The sequence below is a fragment of the Phaethon lepturus genome, unplaced genomic scaffold (assembly GCF_000687285.1).
Source record: "Phaethon lepturus isolate BGI_N335 unplaced genomic scaffold, ASM68728v1 scaffold25798, whole genome shotgun sequence".
Classification (NCBI taxonomy): domain Eukaryota; kingdom Metazoa; phylum Chordata; class Aves; order Phaethontiformes; family Phaethontidae; genus Phaethon; species Phaethon lepturus.
Window position 1 is genome coordinate 17,598 of NW_010555958.1, and position 24,645 is coordinate 42,242.

Below are 24,645 nucleotides of genomic sequence, written 5' to 3' on the forward strand. Positions count from 1 at the left end.
CAGGGGAGTCAGGCGGGCAGTGGGGGTGTACTCCAGCAGACGGCTACATAGCGCAATTGCTTCTGGTGGAGTGCGTGGCCGGAAGACCTAAAAAATAAAACAAGCAAGGAGAAACAGGTTGTCTGGGTATGTTCTTCTTTGCTGAAGAGAAGCAAGTCAGAGCAATTAAACCTCTCGTTGCCCAAGCAGCTGGAACAAACTTGTGGTTTGTGCTAATCAAAGTCCTCCAGTACGGATGGGAAAATCCAGTTCCTGGGGTTGAGAAAGGGTTAATTGCAACGTCTTGCACTAGAGTGAAGGTGCAATGCCAGCAAGAGACTTCATGAGCGCGCACTCAGAAAAACAACTTTAAGAATGAAGGGGAAACTCATTCAATAATCATGACAAACACACACAGGTGCTACCAGCCATGCATATGGGGTGGAGTGAAGGTGGGGAGGAGGGTTCAAATGAGCAGGATTCACTGAATGTGAAAATTGACTAAGGCCCCGCTACAGTTTTGGGTTGTGGGTTTTTTTTGGCTAGTGAATGAAGTCTTACTAACAGGGACTTCTGCAGGCAAGCAGGTCAGATTGTTGCTATGGAGGCTGCTGTTCAACTTTGGAGAACAACAAGGAAAGCACGGGTGGGGTGCAGGAAATGACTAGCTCTAATTTGCAAGTTACTCCTTCCGTGACCTTATTCTGGCAACTCATTCCCGTAAGTTTATTGGGAAAATTCCTGCACATTTGGTATTTGTAAGGATAGCTGAAAGTTGTGTCAAGAGAATCAACTATTTTACTCTAATAAAATTTTACCTTGAGTGATTACAAAAAGGAGTTCTTCACTGCAGCTTTGTTTTAAAGCTCTAAGAATGGTTCTACCCACTGCTAATCACCCCCCCATCCTCCTTTCTCATTACATCAAAAGCAAAATATGAGTTAATTATGTATGTGACCTGGAGGGCCTCCTCAAGCACCTTGTCTCTCACTATGCTGCAGGTGTTAGGCAGGCAAGGGAAAAGGGAGTGGGGTGGGTGTGAGACAAATTCTGATGCCAGCATTTTTGGTAAAAATTGAGCTATTCCCAAATGCTTTTGCACCAGTGCAGGTGAGCCCAAGCCACACAGCACCAAGGAGCAAAAATAAATAAATAAATAAATAAATCAGTGCATGACATGCTAGTTAATCACAGGTGAGCAACTCGCACAGGCACTGCTTAAGTAGGTTTTAAACCAAAGACATATGGTCTCCTGAATGAGAATCAAACACAAATGCTAACTTCTCCAGGGACTGAAATTTTATCCCTTTGGTGCCCAGCTGGCTCAGGAGCACCCAAGTTTCCTGCAGCGTGCGCTGTACTAACTTGCATGGCAGAGAATCCTGGCTTGAGGAGTCAAAGAGCCAGGTACTAAAAGAGCAGAATTTAATTCTACTACCAGCTTAATGCAAAACAAACCAAGAAAGTTTTTGCATGAGGCCTGTCATGACAGAAGGAAAGGCTTTAGCTTAGCGCTGCTGGCAGAGAACTTCTGCTGACCACTGTGCCGTGAACGTACAGTCATGTTGAGGGGCAGCAGAAGCTGTTTTGTGCCTGCTGCCTGCAAAGCTCTGATCGCTAGCCATACTGCAAAATGGATGGAAGTATCACTCCCAAGTCACAGCCTGACCAGAACAAAATCTAAGATTGTCTCCAATTAAGAGGAAAAAAAACCACAAAAACAAAACCAAAAAGAACTTTTTTTTTTTTAAAAAAAACAACCCTATGATAAGTAGCACAAATGAATGTGTCCTGACATAAATCCCCAGAAGTTAAGTGACTTGGTATTTAACATGAGGTAAAATTACTGAGGTGTCCCTCATGTGCTTTCTCACTCATGTTTTAACAGGCTTGATGTACCACAGCTTGAAACCGAAGTACTTTACTCTTAGCTGTGTTTTTCCCTCAGGACAGTTCATTAATCAGCTACTATAGAGATGTAAAAAAAACCCAAAAACCAACCAACATTTTTTTTTCTTTAAGGCAAAGACGACAAGCCCTTATCTTGAGCAAATTAGTAGGCAGACAGTCATAAATCTGCCATCTGCAAAAGGAGTACTATTACTGTCCACTCAAACTCCTTTATTTTTGAGTCAGTGAAACCTTAACATCTGTTTCCTAGACCCTGTTGAGAACTACTCAGCCCACCTTTGGATCAGAAATTAGTTACTTGGAGGAGGCAGTCCCTGATGTCTGTCCTAACTGCTTCAAACCAGGGAGGGAAAAAAATGGAAAAAATAAATCAGAAGGCCTCACACAGCCTCCCCCTGCAACAAGTGGTGACTAACACAGGAAGTGAGTTACAGGTCTGTGCCCATCTCATCTCGATCACCTTGTGTTAAAACATTCACCTGGCTGCTGCCTCAGGGATGCGGTCTGAACTCAAATATTCCATTTCTACCATTTCTCTCCTTTTTTTCAAGGCTAGGCCTAGTAATTTGAAAAAATGTTTAAGTACATACCCGTACTCCTGAGGTGAAATGTCCTGTTCCTGACGAGTCCTAAAGATGATAATGCAGTGAAATAATCCAAACAGGGGGAGTCAATCCAAAAGAGAATAGTCCAGCAAGGAAAAATATAGCCAATATTATAAGAAATCCATGGTGTGGGGGACATAGAAAATGTTTATACAATTAGAAACTTTAAACATCAGTCTCCATAGCAGCAAGTCCAACTTCACCACAGTGTATGCCAAAAAAAAAATTGATTGTGCAATGGTGAGGCATAGTATAGAAACATTTCTAGATTAAATTTATGTTCCAATGCCAGTGCATTTACTAAAAAAATAAAAAAAAAATTGAAATAAAAACTCTAACTCGAACTAAAAGGGTAATTGAAATTCCCATCACAAAGAATTTTCAGTCCTTGGTCCTGGATATGAATGTCCACAGACAATGGGGCCAGATTAGTTTGTCCCCAAAGGTGCATCCCACTTGTAAATCTGTCCCAGAGAAACAATGCAAACTTTTGGGTAATTTTGTTTTGTTCCCACCACCCCCGCTCCCTCCGTCCCCGCCCCAAAAAACCCAAACCCCTAGCAAATTATAATTTGTGCTGAGGAGAAAGTAAAAATCCGAGATCTGTACTTTGAATTTGGAAGCTTTTAATTTGCGTGAGCTACGAGTGCCTCAGGCCGCCGCGGATTATTCTCCATTTTGGATTGACTTCCCCCGCCACTGGATTTTGTTTGCTGGCATTATCTCTTTAGGATTCTTCAGGAACTGGACGTACCACCTCAGGAGTGCGGGTATGGACTGAATTTCTCTCTATTGTGGGTTTATTCCCCCTCATACCCATCGCACCTGTCACTTAAGAAATTTTTCCCCTCCTCAATTTGTCCCCTCCCACCTCCCTTTTGAATAATGCCCTAAGAAATAAAAGCGAAAACCCCTGTGGTCTTTTAGCTCTTCCCATTCAACACAGTTTCACCGGGAAAGCTGCCCAATTCGCCCACCAAGAACTACAAGGAGCGGCTGCCGCCTGCGGCAATGGGTACACCGGCACTTCCATGCCACAGGGCGCCAACACCAAGGCAATTCTAGGACGGCGCTCCGTGGCGGGAAGGGGTGGGAGGACAGACAGACAGCAGCACACGTGAGCCATGAAGCCCCTCGCATGTTCAGCTCAGTGGGAGATTAAGGTCTCTGTAGTTCTCAGTGAGGGAATCGATTCCATAAATAATCCGCGGATTACTTTTAGTCTGCGGACTAAAATTTAGTGCACGGACTAAAATCCGGCCCATCGGAGCAAAGTCTGTCTCGGTCTAAAATACATCTGGGTGAAAGCAAAAGAAAAAAAAAAAGAAAGAAAAAAGGAGAAAGAAAAAAAAAAGGAAAAAGCTAAGTGCACAAAGTAAAATGTTTGGGCAGACTAACATTTAGTATGCAGACTAAATATGGCCGGGCAAAAGGCACAGCAAGTCCACAAACAAAAAACAAAAATAAAACACTGACAGGAACTTTTAAAGCAATCAAATACTACCCCCACCGGCGCAGCAATTCATTTTTCTAAAATGAAACAAGACCATGTGTAAGGCTATTTGTCCACAGGAGGGACCGAAGGCTCAAGTTTTCATTTTAAAAAATGAACCTGTTTTGGAGATAAACAAATGCAAAAAAAAAAAAAAGGCTTTATATACAATATTCTTCAAGGAAAATTTGCACTTGCATAACTCAAAACCTCTTGTTTCTGCAAAGCAAATGAATTTCAGGCTGAGACCCAGGTCGCTGTTTTTTTATTTGGTTGTTCGGATTTTTTGGATGAGCTACAACAATCTCTGAATGATCATGTCAAATGGAAATGCCGACTCATCCAAAACCACAGCTTTTGGTGCCTTTGGGTCCTGTCCCCCCACCCCCACTTCAGATCCCAATAAATCTATACCTCACCAAAAAGCTTAGGGACCAGTGCGAGTACTTTCTTTGTTCAGGCATGCTGGTGATGCTCAAACACTGACAGACCGTAACAGCTACACAGCAAAGCCAGACACACACCCCTCTCCTTTCTAAGTTACACTGCTATCAATGTCAATTTTTTAATGTTACTCCTCCTTCATTTTTCTGGAACTACCAGAGTCTTCAACATTTCAAAAACGACTGCCAGGCTTAAATGCCCCGGCACACTGTGTGGCTCTCATTCCCAAGTGACTTCAATTTAGATGAAGTGCACTAGCACTAGCAGAGGTAGTCACATTTTATCTTACTAATTTGAAATAGTTCCTACCAGTGTAGCAGAGTTCATGCCCCTTCTGAATTTTATTTATTTTTTTCTTTTTGCATGCATGTAAAGATGAAAGAAAAAGGATAGAAAGCACAGGATTCTCCTATTTCACTTCATTCACATCAGCATTCAGCTCTCAAATAAAACCACATGGGGCAAGAGCTAAGTATTGTTTTAACAGAATGGTTGCTCTGACTTTCACTTCATTCACATTCTTCAAACACACTTTCCATGCACAACATGGAGCTGTGCCGTTTTGGTCTAATTAAGCCCAAAGCCAAAGCTTCACAATGTTACACCAAGGTGCTCTTCTAGCCAATGTGTATTAAAAGACATGACTTCATGCTGTCAACCACTATGCGTTTTGCATGCAGACTGTGAATACCACTCTCATGCTGTGCTCCCTAAGAGAGGAGAGGCTTATGAAAATGACATCTGTTGCTAACGCATCAAGTTTGTGACACCACAGTTAAAAATTTCCTCACCAGCTTCAGAGACTCACATGCTTTGCCAAGAACCACCCACACCACTGATTCAGGCTGACAGTCTGTGCACATCTCCTTTTGGTTTGTAAGCACATTTTTGATGGCACATGAACATTAGGCAAGAGAGAAAGCTCCTCCCTTCGACCAAAAGCTTGTACTGTTTACAAGTGATTGAAGTTCTCAGGTGTAGGACACGACCCTCAAAACCAACTGTTTAAAAATGCAATTACCACGACTTTACAACATGAAGCGATATTTCAGTCAGGCAAGTTTAAGGTAATGAGTCTTATGATAAACATGACACATTCATAAACACAAAAGGAGAGGGAAGAGACATATGCAGGACAGCAATGTTTACACTGAGCTCCACCTAACACGGGGAAACCCAAAGCGGCAGCTGAAGCTCTTGCCTTGGGACCAGTCTTGCTCCACAGGCCTAAGAATTTCAGAACACGATTTCTGAAATAGGCCATTTGGCTACTTCAAAGTGCATAAAATTCATGTGATACAAATGAAGGTTAAAAAGCCCACCAAAGATGCACTGGTGTTGGAAGTTATTTAAAATCATACATAAGCCCCCAACTTCCTTCTCTGATTAAATCCCCCTACATTTTTTCTAAGAAGCAGCTCAGAAATAGCAAACGCCTTATTAGTCAAAAAACCCTGGCAGTTGCCACTTCAACAGATAGAGGAAAATGAAATAAAGACAGAAGGGTTAAGTGGCTTACAAATGAGCCAACACAGAACTGGGAACAGGACCAGGAACCTGTCTCCAAAGCTACTTCTTGTTGAGACCACACACTTGTTACTGGGCTCCTTCCATTGAGGACCCGGCAGGGACAGAATGAGCTAGTGTTTATTACTCAGTGCATGCGCTCTGCTTCTATCAAGCTCTAAAGGAAAGCAACAAAGCTCAACAGAACAAAACAGCTCCCCTTCTCAGAGAGAAGCCCCAAAAATCTACCTCTGGCAGTACTCGCAGCCTTGATGGGACAGCCGCATGGGAACCACATAGACAGATGTGTTGCAATGGGACAGATAAACAGATGGTCCATTGCAGAAGACATGTTAAACTTGGCATTTGATTTCTGTAGTTGCACTGATGCGTTACATTAGTGCTCACTCATTTATTGTTAAGCAGTACTTTCTTTACTGCATACAAATTGGGCAGAGGCAGGGTAATTTACCTGCTGACAAACCTGGCTTCTTTTCTCATGCTTTAGATGGAGATAAGAGATTTACACTGTCAAAAATCATTGCTCCTACAAAAGGAGCTGGGAAACGTGAACTTGCCAGAAAACCTTGTTTTTTTTAAGTTAGTCTCCAGCAGAGCTGTTTCCACTCTTTGCCTAGAAAGTCATTACACACAAAGTGAAAAACCAAACTGTACTCTTCAGAAAGAGGTCAGGGCATGGTTTCACAACAGGCACAAATCACCTCCAGTTCACGCTGGAAAATACAGTTCTGCCCTTCTCTTAGCCATGCAGGTCTGACCTGTTCCCTTGTCCTAACACTTGCAGTCAGGGCTGAATGGTCAGCCAGGTAAGGAAGGTGATCCAAATCCTGAACATTTGTACTATTCAAGAGATTTTTGCTATTATTCAAACAATAATGCAGATGGGGAGGCATCAGGAATATGCGGGTGAGAGGTGGAGAACTGACCCCGCTCAATGATGAACTTCTGCCAATTATGAAAGTGCACCCAAAGAAACATCTGATCTCCACTGTACACTTGTAGCTCTACAAAAGATGAGACCTCAGTCTCAGAAAGAAGAGTCTGCCTTTTCAGTTTTAATTCAAATGCATGTCCACTTGTAAGATTTCTGACAAAAGAATTTGCTTTCTTTTATCATCAGTTATAATTAGAAGTGACAAAACGAGCTGTCTCTTTATCCATTTTACTGTTTGGTATTCTTCCTCAAATCTACAGTATGAGCAGTCACTTTGGAAGCATTACAAGCAAAACAATCTGCTTAAAAATGAGACAAGAACCAGGAGAGCAAGAGTAGGATGAAGACATGAAACTGACTCTGGAGGGTGGAAAAATACGATCATGACAGAGACCAGACTCTTAATGTCCCAGTCCTAGAGTTTGGAGAAGACAACAGGATTGTCTGCTACAAGCACAGAAAAATTCAACATTCAAGGTAAAGTGATTAGTATGGTGAAATGTATACAAAGAATACACACGCGCGCGCGCACACACACACACACACAGAGGATACTCAGACGAAAATACCTGCCAAGTATTTTATAATATCACCAGAAATTATTTCATAATATAGGCAGAAATATGGATCCCAAAGTCAATATCCAAAGCTCCTCTTGTGGATGAATACACAAGGACTTCTCTCTGCAGCACTGTGCCATCACAATAAAGTTGCATCAGATTAGGGCAGGGTCCCTCCCAACTTCGTAAGTGCTTCCTTCCCCTCCCTGCACCCCATTATTTATACTGTTCAGAGCATTCTTCTGTCTGTGTCCTCAAGCCAAATTATTATAGCAGAGGAAAACAGTGTCTAAGATAAAACTGCAGGCTCTAGCTCATCCCTTCTGGCACTTTCCCAAAACAATTGGCCACTCCTGGCTGCAGCTGAAGTTGTGCAGAACCACAGTTGGTTGTATTATAGAGTACAGAATCATAGAACAGTTTGGATTGGAAGAGAACTTTGAGGGTCATCTAGCCCAAGCCCCCTGCAATGAGCAGGGACTAGATCAAGTTGCTCAGAGCCCCATCCAAACTGACCTGGAATGTTTCCAGGGATGGGGCATCTACTACCTCTCTGGGCAACCTGCACCAGTGTATCACCACCCTCATTGGGAAAAATTTCTCCTTCTATCTAGTAGAAGTCTATCCTCTTTTAGTTTAAAGCTGATGTCCCTTGTCCTATCGCTACAGGCCTCACTAGAAAGTCTGTCCCCACCTTTCTTAGAAGCCCCCTTTTAAGCACTGGAAGGCTGCAGTAAGGTCTCCCCGGAGCCTTCTCTTCTCCAGGTTGAAGAACCTCAACTCTCTCAGCCTGTCCTCATAGGAGAGGTGTTCCATCCTCCTGATCATTTTTGGGGCCCTCCTCTGGACTCATTCCAACAGGTCCATGTCTTTCCTGTGCTGAGGGCTCCAGAGCTGGATGGAGGACTCCAGGTAGGGTCTCACCAAGGCAGAGTAGAGGGGCACAATCACCTCCCTTGACCTGCTGGCCACACTGCTTTGGATGCAGCCCAGGATACAGTTGGTCTTCTGGGCTTGAGTGCACATTGTTGGCTCATGCCCAGCTTTTCATCCACCAGTACCCTCAACTCCTTCTCACCAGGGCTGCTCTCAATCCCTTCATTACCCAGCCTGTACTGATACTGGGGGTTGCCCCAACCCAGGTACAGGACCCTGCACTCAGCCTTATTGAACATCATGAGGTTCACATGGGCCCATTCCTGGAGCTTGTCCAGGTCCCTCTGGATGGCATCCTGTCCCTCAGGTGTGTCAACCACATCACTCTAGGTTGGTGTCATCTGCAAACTTGCTGAGGGTGCACTCAAGCCCACTGATGAAGACATTAATGAGTACTGGTTCCAAAATAGATAAGTCAGTTCATTATAATTCCGTTACTGGCAAAGATGTGGAAGCATCCTTGGGTGAGGAAAAAATCCAAATGAGTCATCTCCCCCATGCTGAAGAGGCCTAAAGTACATAATTAAATTATGTTTACTACAATACAACCTTACTCAAATTAGATCCTTTACTAACTGGATGCAAGGGGAAAGGCTGTCACAGATGGACATTTTTCATATTTCTGGAAATAATCACAGCACTATCTTTGTTTTTCAGAACCCAAAGGATTTGAGATCTGAAGGTAGAATCTGAGTAACGCTAGGATAAAGGCCAGCTGTAATGGGGCCATGGTAAGCAACGCCTAACTAACACAACCTTATGAAGCATGCATTTAGACCTTTTGTCAGCCACCGCACTGCCCCTACCCGCCCGCCTCCAAAAGGGCTGAAAGCTTCGGAGAAAGCTAATTGCCCAAAGCTGAACTTCAACAGCCCTGTGATGTACAATTTTGCATTTGAGCTCAGATTTTCTTCTTGCCTTTCCAGCCACACAGTTATAAAGTATAGATGAAGGTTAGTCAGAAGAGAAACAAGTATAAAGATTAGTAGCAGAGATCAGACTGCACTTCCAAGAAGAAAGAAACTTCAAGGAACTGAGGTGGCTAAAAGATACAGAAAAGTTCTGACCTACTAAAAAACAAGCAGCAGCAAAGCCTCCAGAAAGGGTAGTAACTTTTATTCAATGAGCTGATACAGTTGGAAAAAATGGACAGGCTTTCCAACCCAATATATACCTGAAGACATAATTGTGTGTCTAAAAGCCTACCCATTTTTTTCCAACTCTATCAGTTAGTTGAAAGATATTCCCAACCTTCCAAAACCTTGCTTCTCTTACAACTTAATGCTACTTACTTGCAGACCAAGGCAGACAAGCAGTAGGATGCACCTCCATGAATACAAAATGTTCTGTACCAAGTGAAAACAAAGGAAGGTCTGGATGAAAAGAACAGCTATGTTACTAAATTAAACACTCCGATATTCTAAAGAGGACCCCCCTAAAAGAATGAAAATGTCCCAGATTTCTCCTTTTGGGGCTGGGATTGTGGGGGTAGGGTGCTACAGGGGAAGAACAGAGAAGTCCTGTTTTGGAAGAACTGTTTGAAAGATTCCTGGAAAGTTCAGATTCTGTTTGCTTTTGCTAGCCAGGGACACACTGAGCTCCCATCATCATCTGCATCACGCACGTAATTGGTATAAACACACACATGTGCTTGGGCAACACAGAACTACCTTGGAGAGATGAGAGAGAGGCCTCTGTACATTTTATAATGAGAGATTCCAGCTCTTAAATTACAAAAGTACTTCAATCTGAAATTGTCAACAGATTGAAAAAACAGTCTGAGAACAGTTTGCACTGTAAACTCACATTATTGCTGCAGCATAGAAAAATATCTTCTTTAGAGTGTCAGTTTGATTTCTCTCTGAATCTATGAGGACAGACACTTGTTAATTTGAGATCTCTTTCTTCATATTACTACATCACATTGAATATCAATTCTGTATTCTGATGATACCAATCCATTTCTACTGAAATATCGAAGATATATATATCTCTCTGAAGGTAGACTTCAAATTTCCATAAAACTTGTGCTCAAAATTCCAATTGAAACCTGCAATGGAATGAATCTAAGAAACAATATTCCTTCATGGACTCAACCTTTTTCAATCTCAAACAATTTATCTGGTTCTTAAAAAAAACCCACAGCCTATTTAATTCTGCTACAGCATCAGCCACCATTCTTCTTCACCTAGTGGGTAAGAGCAAACGCAGCATCACACCAGCACAATGGCACCGAGTAGGAAAATAACGTATCTATGCCTGCCAGAAATACCTAGAGAGCAGACCAGACCCAAATACATCTGACAAAAGTCCACACCACAGAATTTCAGAAGCAGCCTATAGCTATTACAGCTTCCCAAGAAAATTCTTAATTGCCATTACACTCGCTTTTTCCTACCAAGAAAGCTCCCTGAAAACAAGAGTGAACCATGGACCAACCTTTTGTGCAGATTGTTGGCCTGGATACAACCAGCTCCATAGAAGATGTTAAATACCTAGACAGTAGCTAAACATACACCTTCATTGGGCATCTCCACAGCATGAAATTAACTCCAAGTAGGACCTATAAAACCGTAAACTTTGAAAAATACCCCTGTTGTATTGAACGTCACAAAGCAACAAGGAGAATGCCCTTGGGTCAAAGAGCTTATAGCAGGGAGTGACTATATTCTCAGTAATTCTCTCTCAAACATGCTGAGAACTTGATGCCTGGAAGTTCTTCCACAAAAACACCCTTTAACTTCTGTCTGCTGAGTCCTCTGGTCATAACTAGTTCACAAAAACAACCACCTTCTAACTACTGTAATCCTCAGTAATTATTTAGCTTAGATGGCAAGGGTTTGTGCTTTTGAGGCTGAAACTCCAAGTTGTGCTGGCAGCTACCTGTAGCACTCTAGTTACATACATAGTTCTAACAAAGAAACATTTGCACTTTCACTTCTTTAGTCATTCCTTTTCTGCTCATTAGACAGCCAGAGATCAGAAGTGGTTTTTGTCCCACACTTTTCTATTCTAATATACAGAAGCTCCAAGAGGATGCACATGCTCACTGCCATGCCATCAGATGTTATACCAATACAGCTGGGTAAGGAAGACCAATTTTACATAATACTACCACTTAAATCCTTCATGGCTCAACATGCTCAAAATGATGAAAGGAAAGGATCTTTAGAAGTAATGCATTGAGAGGACAAGCATCATTACCAACACCATGCTGGCTAATCCATTTTGTTAATTTAGCATTTGTATAATAAGAAAAGTACAGATCTCATAAATGAAGTATCATGCAACCAAATTGCAATGAAGTGCTTTAAATATTATCCTACACCCAGCCAGTATCAGGAAAAGGTGTGTGCAGAATGACTCGAGAATGAGAAGTTATGTTGCAAGCACAGCTCTCCAAAACTAAGTGTCTTAATAGAGAATGCAGATTTGATCTTCTGGCAAGCTCCTCTCATTTCTTTAGAACTGACTTGATTTCACTTGTGATCCTTTACAATGACCAAAAAACATTCATATAAATGGAAGGAAGTCTAATTTTTTTCTTGAAGCTTCCATTTGCCAGAAGTTCTCTGTTGTGGTCTAACAGACCATCAAGTGCATACAGATGATTCTTAAGACTATTCAGGCAGAAGATCAGTTGCATAGCTAGCTTAGATGCTTATTCTGTGTCCTAAAGTACATCTCTGCACTCCTACTCCCTTGCATATTAATTTAACCCCTCCTAATCCAAACACCTTCACTGCAGGAATTCAGATGCAACCCTTGTATTCAATGCTCCATGGCTTTTGGACTTACCCTTGCAACTTCTACCATGATGCAATTTGAAACTGAAGAGATCAACTCTCAAGGATTTAATTTGCCCTTTTTTTTCCCCCTGTTAACACAAGGTATTAGAAAGCCTTGCTGGATTTACTGACCTTTAATACTATTGTAAATCACTTAACCAACCCACAGAAATAAACCTGGATATGGAAATGCAACCTGCAGATTACTGGGGAAAGGGAGAATTCAGGTGGTGCATAACTCTGTGGAGAATCTATCACAAAAATAGTGACTTGCAGTACCCGGCCTAGCATGTACCTATTGGGTACATGGCTTGCTATCACAAAGACTCTCAATGAGGTCTAGTTATTTTATACAGAGTTTCTACCACCACAGAGCATTTTGTCCAAAAGAGTCTGACCTGGACACATGCTTAGCTAGGAATGTGACCCTTCCATGCATACACACTACTTTCTTATCAGAAGGAAACCTGAGCTGTTAAGATACGATGAGAATATACTGCTACTACATCAGCCATTTCTCAAGCAGCAAAAAGAAAACATTAACTACCCCAGGCTTCAACTGCTTAAGACTCCATATTTAACTTATTCCACACCCAAGAGGCTAATTAAATAATTTTTATCCTGTCCCAAGTCAAACATCCATCATTCTTCCATATGTGGAAGACAGATTAATTGTGTGGCAATATACTTGTTTTAATGCTAGCAGTTTCCTCTTTGATCATGGAGGTTATAATATTGTCTGTATGTACTGCAATAGCATCTCATTGTGAAAGACAGATAACAAGAACAGTATTAAGAAGTAACTCCAAGAAAAAACAACCCCCTCTGAACAGCACACTTATAGGAGTACAAATATAACAGTATCTGAGAGAACCAGTTAAGAAAGTGACTGTCAGTCCTCATTGTCACATTGTGTAACAGCATTACAAACATGTCACAGGTATCACTAGAACACTTTCTCATTTGTAGATGACTTTTGTGCACATCAATTTATAGCATGACAGGATTTAGATATATTGCAATCTGCTATAAACACACACACACCATTGTTAAAAAAACAAAACCACTTGTAGGCAATCTCAGAACAAAACCCCAGACCAACAGATATTACACAGCACTGTTTCAGTACCTTCTTCTCCTTATCTATATCAAAAGTTACCAGTTCCCCAGCTTAAAGGCACGCAGTTTAGACTGAAAGCCACCAAGCCACTGAACAAACTGAACTCCTTGACTTTTTACTTTCAGCCCACGTATCTTTGTTATTCAGTTCATACAGACTCACCTTAGTCCATGGATGTGCCTTAATCTGAGGGAATTTGAATTCAGTATAGTTTGGATTCATTTCTCTAATTTGCTCCCTTGTAGGCGTTCCCAGAACCTAGGAAGGAGAGGAAAAAAAGACAAATTGTTTAGATATGCGTCATATTCATATGGTAATGAAAAGCACAGTATAACCTATCACATACTGAGACAACTTAACTGAAGTCAATCCATGCAACTAGTAAATTAATGTAGTGTTGAGAACAAAGCAACAAAATTTTTGCAGAACCAATGAAGTTGGAAGGGACCTCCCTCTCCTGGGATCTTCTGATCCAACACCCCTGATCAAGCAGGGTCAGCTGGAACAGGTTGCCAAAGACATGTCCAGCTAGGTGTTTAGCATCTCCACAGAAAGACACTTCACAAACTGCCTGGGCAACCTGCCCCAGTCTTTGACCACCCTCACAGTAACAACAAAAACAAACAAAAAAAAAGTGTTTTCTTGCATTTAAGTGACTTTTATTGTGTTTTACTTTGTGCCGCTGCCTCTTCTCTGGTCAGCAGGCACCACTGAGAAGTGTCTGGCTGTTTCTTCTTTATTCCCTCCCACCAGGTATTTATACATATTGATGAAACTCCCCTGAGCCTCCTCTGCTCCAGGCTGAACAGTCCCAGCTCTTGCAACCTCTCCTCATATGACAGATGCTCCAGCCTCTTAATCACCTTTGTGGCCCTTGCTCCAACTTCAGTAGTCTCTTGCTGGCAATTCAGTTCATGCTACAAGCCCAGTGTCAACAAATTAATTATCTTCTACAGTTTTTCACAGAATTCAAGCATTTTTCTCAAACTTAGTGATATTTCAATGAGGAAGACAGTCCACTCTAACTAGGCTCTTATAAAACAGTACTGACAAACACATTCAGGGATTGCAGCTCACTGCATATGGCTGATTACGGATCAGACCAGTAGCACAGACTGCATTTTACAAGTCACGAACAGCAGCAGCCCTCTAACAACCTTAAAAGATCAGCCAGTTATTGCTGAGGGGAGAGAGACAGGTTTCCCCCCGCCCTCACCAAACTGTGTGGGTTTTGGTGGTGGGTTTTCCCTACCCCAGTACTTCCACATGGAAGATAAACTTTGTTTAAACCTAATCTGGAAGCAACTAAAATGCATACCACCCCTGGTTTACTTTTTTTGAATTTGTACTTCTCATTCCCATGATCTGCACAATGTTATTTACACATGCAAATTAGTAGTTGTATGAGAAATAACACACAATCGCACGTCTCTCTGTAGGTGTGGATAGATTTTGAAAGGATTCCAGAAATACCTTCTGGGAATAAGCCAGGCAGTACAGCATTAGTGCTTTCTGTTCAGTTAGCACTACGCATAAGAGAGCCATTGCTTTCTGTCTATATATAAAAACTGCAAAGCAGGTTCAAAGAATCCTGTTGTTTTCTGTTTGCACCCAGTTGCTGGGTATCATTTCGTTCTGCAGAGGAAGTGGAAAAGGCAGAAGTTGCTCCTCTATGCTGAGCTCAAGTTCATCTTCCTACAGGTACCCTATAGCCATGCTACACTCCCCCCATGACAAATCTCTCTCCATACAGATTAGCATAACGTTATCATCTCATCTCATGAGACTGCATTGTCACTGTCAGGAAACATGTGATCAAAAACATGACGTTAGCACTCTATCTCACCGCTTGATAAAGCATTTCATTACATATTTGGTATCTGTGAACATTTTCATTCTGTTAGAAGAGTGAAAATTACACAAATGTGCTCTAAAGAGTCAGGTAGAGGGGTAGAAGAGCAAGTGTCACTGTTTAATTTGTGCAACAGAGAAACTATCATCAGGTATTATGAAAGGAGCTTGGTATCTCTTTATTATTTAACATAGGAGCTGTACAACACAAACTAAAATACCTATCCACAAAGCAATCTTAAATAAACAGCAGCAGAGGAAATAAGCCCCGCAACTTGTTCAGACAGTTGCTTCTTGGATAACAGATTTAAGTGACAAGCTGTATAAAACGAATGATCGCATTAACTTATACCTTCCCATTGCTAACCAGAATTTAAATCCCACCTACTCTAAAAGCCAAGGGCTACCTTCAGAGCTGACAGAAGATTTTTTTTTTTTCTGTGCATGTCTGAAAACAGATTTTGCTCAGGTGGTAGAAGAGAGGGTGTTTGTAGGAGTCTGTACATTTTCCTCAACTTTCAAAGGAGGGGAAGAAAAAAAAAAAAGAGTTGAAAGGAAAAAGTGCCCTTTCCCTGCTGTTTTTCTGTCTGTCTCCCCCAGAGCACAGCCACCCAGCTGCCAGCCTGCCAGGATGGTGCTGCTCTCAAAGCTTTGATGATCACCGCTCTCAAAGCTTTCCAGTTCTAAAAGGTGAGGGGATTCCACACCTGCAAATATTATTTTCATCCCAATTCAAGATAAAAGCCATTTTCAAAACTTTGTAAGTTTTTGGATTAGTGGAATTAACTTGAAAAATTATAGAATACTTATATTGCTATCCCACCATTTCTAAAGGCTAAGTTTACAGGCCTCCCTAGCATAAACAGGACTTGTTTAAAAGCATGTTTACCTTCTCCGCCCCCCCCATTCCTTTAACTCTTCCTTAGAAGAGGCAAAGATTAGGTTTTTTGTGCATAGCCAAAATTCAGGAAGCTGGCTCAGTTGCTAAGGCTGCTCAGAACAGGAGCTTAAATAAAGGTACTTGCACTGTGTAAAGACTGCCTGTAGCATCAAACTGAGTTCAGGTTAGATAGACAAGGGCAATTTCATGGACAATGCACCCACAGACAATGTCTATCCATATATTTCACTAAAAACACAGCTGTAACTCCAGATCATGGGTGGGAGCAAGCTCAAGAACAGGCATTTAAGTGAACAGTGCTTCAGGTCTCATGAATGCTTAGAAAAGAAGGTACTGTAAGAGGGATCATGCCAGCTGAAAAGAAGGGATTCACCTGACCTTTCAGTTACATATCAGCCTTTGGCACACAAAATAACTCTAGAAAAGGAAAAGTGACTTATATTAGCCACTCAGTGTATTTACTTTGTTCTCTCTGGATTGTAAAGCCAGATTGTACTTTCAATTCGTACTGAAGACAGATTAAGGCAAAAAAAAGAAAGAAGAGGAAAGGAAAGTAGATAGGAAGAAGAATGGAAGTTTTAAAGACTGTATTAAATTCAAATCACAATCCAGAAGAAAAGCATGGGATGGATAAAGTGATAAGCTATAGAATTGTACCGGTACTTCACACATCTGGAAGAGGTCCTGTAGTAATTGCAATTAATGGGTACCTCTTCTTCCCCCACCCCTCCAACACACCAACTGTTTACTACATGATTTTTAAATTGTAGCTCACTGATTTACAGAGTTTTCAGTATATTAGAAGTACATTCAAGTAACCTTGGTGAGTAACAGCAATCATTTAAGCTATTGCAAAAACTGGGAAAACCTCTTTTAAAAAAAAGAAAAAAAAAGAAGTCATGTATGTGACTGCTCTTTCCATTTGAAATGCAAAGCAGCAGCATAAATTACTTTGCCCATTTTTGGCAGAATTATTCCATGAAACAGCTGCTCTTGCTATATCAACTCTGAAAATACTATGGAGCAGATGTACATTGGAGAGAGGTTTCACAGAATGGTTGAGGGTGGAAGGAACCTCTGGAGGCCATCTGGTCCACCCCTGCTGCACAAGCAGTGCTGGTGACAGCCAGTTGCCCAAGACCATGTCCAGATGGCTTCTGAATGTCTCAAGGATGAAGACTTCACAACCTCTCCGGACAACACGTTCCAGTGTTTGACTATCCTCACAGCAAAAACAGTTTTCTTGTGTTCAAACTGAATTTTGAATTTCACATATTTTTGGATTTGTGCCCATCGCCTCTTACCCTGTCACAGGATGCCACAGGAAAGAGCCTGGCTCCCTCTTCTTCACACCCTCCCTTCAGATTCTTCTATACACTGATAAGATCTCCCTGATGTGGCAAAGGTCAGTGATCTTTTAAGAAATACAGGGTCCAATACTGAATTATTCACATCTATGCAGATTAGCATATATTATTCTTCTTCTTGCGTCTTATGAAAGGTGATACCATCAAGGAAAAAATTTTTTTTTTAATTGGGCACTTTTTTTAAAAAGTGAGAACAAAAACAAAGTCAGTACTAGAATAATAGATAGTTAATTCCATCAGAAAACTACACATGCAATGAAGACTAAATTTTTGAATGAAGGTGGTCTATGTGAGACTATAATGGATCTTCCTGCAAGTGCAGACAACAGGTCAACTAATCTTGCTCTTTGTTCCCAATTGTCATCATCATCTCTTAAATAAAAATAAATAAAAAGCAGCATTATCTACTAAGATTAACTGAAGAATACACTTGCTGAGAAGACAGATACTGCTCTGATTCTCTTAGGACAAAAACTGCACACAACAGGTTTCACAAGTATTTTCTGGAAAGTTTTTCCTTGACATCAATCTGTAAAAGATTGAGCTCCCAAAATTACCTTTATTCCAGAACAAGGTTCGTGAAGGTAATGGTATATAACTCAAGCAATTAAAGAGAACCAACAGGTTCCTAATAATATCAACCTTAATAAACATGAGATTTCTGAACCTGGAATATGCCCTACAAATAGCATAAAGATCTTCATTTTATGTTCTTGCAATCAAATCTTCATAGGAGAAAAAGATGGATGATATTCAGCTCCAAAGGACACTCCAGTTACACCCCAATGCTGAAGACAGCTGCTGTCCAACCTGGCTTCACAGTGCAAAACTGCACGGAGTTATTTATGACCAAATCCACACTGTTGAAACAGCAGAGGAAGAGCAAACTGCAAGGGTCTCAACAAAGCCCAGTGGAATAAAGGCTCTTTCCAACAAACATCATTACTGCTAAACCTTTGCCAAAATGTAAAAATCAGTTAAAAGCATAGGGACATCACAGGTTCAGAAGCTCCAGCTGGTAATGACTGAACTAGAAGGGAAGAAGGTGGTTATTTAAATCAGAAGCCTCTAGAAAGCCACGGTTACAGCCGTATAAAGCCTTCCCCAGGAAGGGCGTGCAAGTCTACGAGGAAACATGCTCCAGGAAGTCTGGTGTGTATGGCTTACCAGATGGCATAATTAATACTTCTGCAAAAATGTCTGCACCTCTTCAGAAAGCTGTGAGAGGTGTGCCAAATAGTTATTTAAAAAATTCACCGTGCTGGCATCTCAAGCAGTAAACACAGGTCAGCTTTGAAATAATACTTCAAGAGGTCTGTGGTAGAAAACAAAATAACTTATCCATTTTATATACACTTTCTTTCAAAAACACTTTCTTGTCAAACAAAATGAAAGCCAACCAAATATAGAGATTTATTCTATTTGCAAACGAAAGAGCAACTATCCATCAGGAACAGGAAGACCACCATTGTCACTGCTGACATGACTATAATTGCTCATCACCTTTTTTATACTGCCTGTCTGCAAGCACTGGAAGTGATGAATGAAGACACAGGAACAGCCAAGTTGTGATATGGAGGGACATTGGGCAAAAGTGCCACCCGTAGGGATGAGGAGAGCAGACCCATGTAAAAGCCCGTGTCAGATGCAGGCAGGTCCTTAGCACAGCACCACATCCAATGAAGTGAAACATGCTCTCCTACTGTTTATTCTCCTGGAAGAGACGGCTCCTCTATCCCCATTAACTACTGCAACCAAATTTATTTTATTTCAAAAACTGAGCCCAAAATAGTACTTTGACATTTGAGCATGAGCCATATATTATAATGGAGTCTATACTTGGCATTCAGCTCAGTAAAACTGTCAGAGACCAAAAAGTTACACATGGATAGGATTCCTGATACTATTGAGCTTGTCTTTTAATACAGTTTTTCTCCTTGCCTCATTCCTAACCTAGAGAATTATGAGGAGAAGATTTTATTATTTCTCCTAAATTACCATGAAATGCCAGTTTTGGTGCAAGGAATAATCACACAGTTCAGAAGGAACCAAAAAAACGCACAACAAACAAAAAACCCAAGAGAGACACTCCTCGTGTCCCGTTCCCCCCCCGCCCCAGTCTTCAAAAGTTAGTTGATGCATTTCTTACTCTAGGTTGCAGCATATGGAAAAAATATTTCTGGTTAAGACAACACAAGGCATATTGGCAGATGCTGTCCTCCCCATGTCCCAGGGCTGCTCAGACAATTATTGCCATTTCATTATTCTGACAGAGACAGTTTGTATTTTTTTCCCATTTTTGAGGGCAGTAGGGGGAAGGTGCTAAGAAGAGCCTTTCAAAAGATAACTACCATCTTAGAAACAAAACCATTATGCTTCCAAAATTCCCCTTTTGAAAGGGGAATAAAAAGTAAGCACTACCTGTGGGAACTGTAGTTGAAGATGTTTTAGTTTTGGGGGGATATGACAGCCAGTTTTCCCTTGATGGTTTTGGGACACTGCAGAGCTGAGAGGGAGGCAGGGATCCTCCCCCTCACCTCCCAAGCTTTCACAGGGGTCACAGCAGTCCCGCAGACACGACTGCTGCATTGCAAGCTGCATGCACAATTATTTATGGGGGAGTCCACCCTGATTGTTATCTTGAAAAAAATTCCTCTTGTGGTCTGAAAGCTCCTTCTTTTGAGCTGTATTCAGCGGTATCCCACTTGCACGGTGGATTTTAAATAGGGAAGTAGCAACTGCAACCCTCCTGGGCCACTGGAAGGAGGTGTATTTCACCCTTCCATCAGGGACAGGACTGTACAACTGCCTCGAGGCGTAGCATTTGCTCATACACAATTTCTTTACGCAACCACTGATGACACCTACACTGCCACTGTGCCTACTTCAGAAACTGAGCATGTTTCTGAAAGAGATGTCACTCGAAATGCAGTAGGAGCATGAATTTTAATGAATATATCAGGTTATCCTCTTGAGATATTCCCAGCGATGGGATAACCTAACATTTAGAATAGCTGGCAAGAGCTAAAAATAAGGAGGAAGAGTCACCATTCAAGATCAAACTTTGGAAAAAGCACAGCGAATTATTTCTCTCCTGTAACAGCGTAAGTATTCAAGAAGAACGTACTTGGGTTAAATAATTTCTTTAGATAGAGCTCCTAGATAGTATTTCCCCACACTGAATATAATTTTGTCAGGCAGAAGTGGTCAAAGATCTCTCTCTCCCAGACAGATTGAGAACATCTGGCAAGACTGACTCTAAAGAAATAGGAACAAGATAAGAAAAAGCTAAAAAGAAGGGGACTGTTTCGATTCACACAAACGTGATGCTGTGGTTTTAGAGGGGCACAGTTTTTCAGAGCAGTTTGCAAATATGCAATAGACCTGAAGAAACTCCGAAAGCAACTGGAGAAGATCTTACAAGACTGCTTGAGATGAAACTACGTGAAGACTGCTGAAAATAAATCAAAATCTGACAAAAGCCAAAAATGCTTCTGATGCAGCAAGGGACTGAAGATGCTGGGCATGCAGTCTGCAGGAAGGACAAGCTGTGGCAGACTCAGGCATCACAGAAATTCTGTCTCCATGAACACAGGTACCAAGGGGATGTCATCAAGAACTGCATGAGAAGGCAGGACTAGTTTAATGTGACGGCATTTTGAAGTCATTCTTCAACCTAATGCAAAAACTTCATACCCAGGTGTAGCATCCCATTGCTGTGTTGTGAAATGGACTCTGAATACCAAAGCTGAGTAAGCAACTGAAGAGACAACTGAAAAATTTATCTTGGCTCACAAAAGTGCTGCAAGAATGACTGTGACTCAGTCATCTTGAATTGATAGGAACCAGCACAAAAGTTTCCAAGCTGACCTCTCTTGCAGTGGAATTAAATAAATTTAAGGGATCAAAGTCAGATGCATTTCCTGATGTATGAATAAATATTTTTTTACTATACACCTTCTTGGGAGTTTAAAATACTTAATTTTCTGGGCCCGTAAGTTTCAGTTATAGAGTTCCAAGGAAGCTATCTGAAAAGCATGGCTCCAAAATAGTCAAACAGCAGCACACAAGTCCCAACCTGCAACCTTCTACAAAGTTTTTTACCATTCTACAACTGCAAATCCCACAGCTCTGCTTCTCCCACAGCCAGTTAGCTTTAAAACAAGTCTGTACTACAATGAAAGCTTTAAATAGTAGTATTCTGCTATTCGGCAGCAAATGGAAGAGGTGGACACCATCTGTAAAAAAATTTTTTTTAAATTAATCCTATTCTAAATGAAATCTTGTACAAGTTAACATTTTACATGTTGTGCCCAAGACCTAACATTCTGCTAATTTTTATGCTGCAGAATTGTATGTCTTGACTGTATTGAGGCTGCAGAACCCAAGCTCGCTCACTCAATAAACACAGGTTGCATTTTTTAATGCTAATCTTTCAAATCCAAGTTGAATTCAAGCATCATGCTGGGAGTGGCGAAGAGCAGAATGGACTGCTTTGCAGATTTCAAAAACGAATCAGCTCAATTTGATTATTGGTCACTTTTAAGGGATACATAGTAGGTGGGATAAAACCCTGCCAACAGGTGGCAGGATGGAAAATTGTCTCTTCTAGACAATTTCTCACAGCTGTTGATTTTTGAATGCAATATTCTCAAACACAACTCTCTCTCTATTCTCACCTTAGCCTTCTGCCAGGGCTTTTCTGAATAGTTGATACAAAATTTCACAACACAAGATTTGATACACAAGGGCACTGAAAAACAATCCATTTCACCAGTTTGCACTCATTTTCTCTTCCAGGGTTGGCTTGAGAATATATACTGCCCCGGTAACACATACATGGGCAGAAGAATATTTATAGCACCCACCCATTCAGGCTCATATTTTCCATCATACTTCCTTAAGGATTCAGTGAATATCCTTTTTTGTGACTACTACTGTAAGATTTACAGCATTTGTCCTCTCAGACTTTCCTAAAACATACTGTCTCAGTAGTATAACTTTGTAATCGAATCATCACAATCAGAGCACATACAAGCTATCAAATTACTAGTGCACACAAGTTTACTTCCAATACTGCAGAACTGAAAATGTCCAACTCATGGTAACAGCTTCTAGCAAACTTTGAACCAAACCACAATCTCTGCTTGGCAAGCATCTCAATAACGAGAAGACATATGTTTCCTAATTATTTTACTTCCACATTGTGAAAATCAAAGCAATGGTAAGGCAGAGCACTATGGTTTTGCTAGTAAGGCCTCTCTACTCTCAGATTTCTGATGGAGCCACAGAATGACTTATAGGACTGTCATCGTGTTCTAAACAGTTGTATTTACAAAAACTCACTAGATGTAGTTTATTGGGATTGCAGACATTAATCAAGAAACAAAACAGGCCTTTTTGAAGATGTCCCAAGGCAAATGCCAGTTTACTGCACAAACTCCTGAGGAACTCTGGCCATCGAAGGGGTCTTGAAATACCATGGACAGAAAGGCAACAGTAAGAAACCAAGAAAGTCATAGGAGAAGTAGGTGCAAGACATGGAGCCTCCAGAGGAAAGGAGTTGACTGGAGGATTTCCAGACAAACTCACTGTAATAGAAGCTAGGTTTACATGGTGAAGAGCTGGAGGAGACATGACGAGAGCCTAGAAAGGTCAGAGCACACCCCACTGAGACCAGAGAGCAGGCCACTGAGCCTCACCAGCCCACATCCTCCACGCAGGAGAGTGACAACTTGTGTTGGTTGGTGACATACACACTGTTAGGACAGGGACAAAGACACGAGCAGCTATTCTAGTGAATAACACACATGCAAGTAGAAAGTTATACTCTTTCACCCACACGTTTTGGTTTTGAGGGAATTTTCACATGCATGCCCCACAAACATACATGTATCAATATACATGTGTATGTACATGTAAGATGGCAGTTAAGTGGCAAAACCAAGGAAGGTCGCCTTGTGGTGATGAAATCAATAAAGCTGAACAGCATGTGCACACATCTTTACCCTCTGTAATACTACCATCATATTAAGTGCATAGTATAGATTCAGAGGAAAAACATACTGCTCTCCCTAGAAATCTCGCTTCTTTCATTGCAGAAGTTGAAGGAGGTGTGGGAGACTAGGGTGCTGGGAAGTCAGACACCAATCTTGTAAGCTATGAATTATTCTTCCATGCCTCTAATTTGAGAATCACAGAATATTCACAGCTTACCAAATGAAATCAATCAAGATGTGTTTGAACGTAAGTGATATAAATGTTATGTATTCTGAAACATTAGGTCTTTTTCACTTGAAAAACAAGTCTCTTCAGGTGGAGGTATCTTTGCCCCACATTTCCCGATTCTCCATCTGCAAAAGGAGTGCCCTTTATAACCTTTCACCTCAAAGAGCTGGAAGGAAGAGAGAAGAGAAGGCTACATATGTGAAGAATCTGGCACAAGGAAATCTAATAACACCGTTTTCAAAGCCAAGTACTAATTGCATGCAACAAAGGAGAAAGAGCCAGATTCTTAAAGAATGGGAATCACACATTAACAAATATTGGCTCAGTATGTAAGCACTATTTCCAAGCACACTCTTAAAACCTTTAAGAGGGGGAAAAACCCTATACAATTAGAAGATGATATATTGTTATTCGTGACTGCAAGAAGGGCATAAAGATCATGAAGTTCTGAAAAAAGCATGATAAGTGTTACCAAACACTGTTTACATGCAACACCCTGCACAATGGTCACAGAATATGTATGTTGACAAGGTTATAACAATGCACATTTTCATGCTGATTCCCAAGGAACACTGCAGTCAAAAACACACTTAAAATTCCATACCTTGATTATTTCCACCAACTGATCCACACCGCTGTCACCTGGAAAGATTGGTTGTCCTAGTAACAGTTCAGCCAATACACAGCCTGCTGACCACACATCTAAAAAAGGGAAAGAAGTGGAGGACAGGAAAAGGTATCAGTAAGAGGTACATATTAGGCCATTCATATAAAAACCAGCAGTTTTAAGCTACTTACTTTCTTCTTTGCCATGTTTAATACTGTATATAACACAGCTAAAAATAAAAAACATTCCTCCCCTAAGTATTACTCTAGAAACACAGCTACCTGGCATAAAGCAACAGTGGGCAGTTGTCTTAGAAGTCAAACCATGAGACAAATGAGAACTGGAAAATAATGTTGAACACCGTATTATATTGACATAAAAACTTACACATGTAG

At 41.1% G+C, this 24,645-nt stretch overlaps 1 protein-coding gene across 1 annotated transcript in view; it reads right to left on the bottom strand.

Annotated features, from left to right (window-relative positions):
• The window catches only part of GSK3B (glycogen synthase kinase 3 beta), a gene marked incomplete at its 5' end in the record, with an annotated part of 51,601 nt that overhangs the window by 13,323 nt on the left and 13,633 nt on the right, over window positions 1–24,645 (bottom strand). Inside the window, 4 exons of the mRNA XM_010292340.1 lie at window positions 1–87; window positions 2,481–2,519; window positions 13,459–13,554; window positions 24,248–24,345. The exon at window positions 1–87 is cut by the window's left edge and continues 118 nt beyond it. Coding sequence (XP_010290642.1) covers window positions 1–87; window positions 2,481–2,519; window positions 13,459–13,554; window positions 24,248–24,345 — 320 coding nt within the window. The remainder of the gene's footprint in view (window positions 88–2,480; window positions 2,520–13,458; window positions 13,555–24,247; window positions 24,346–24,645) is intronic.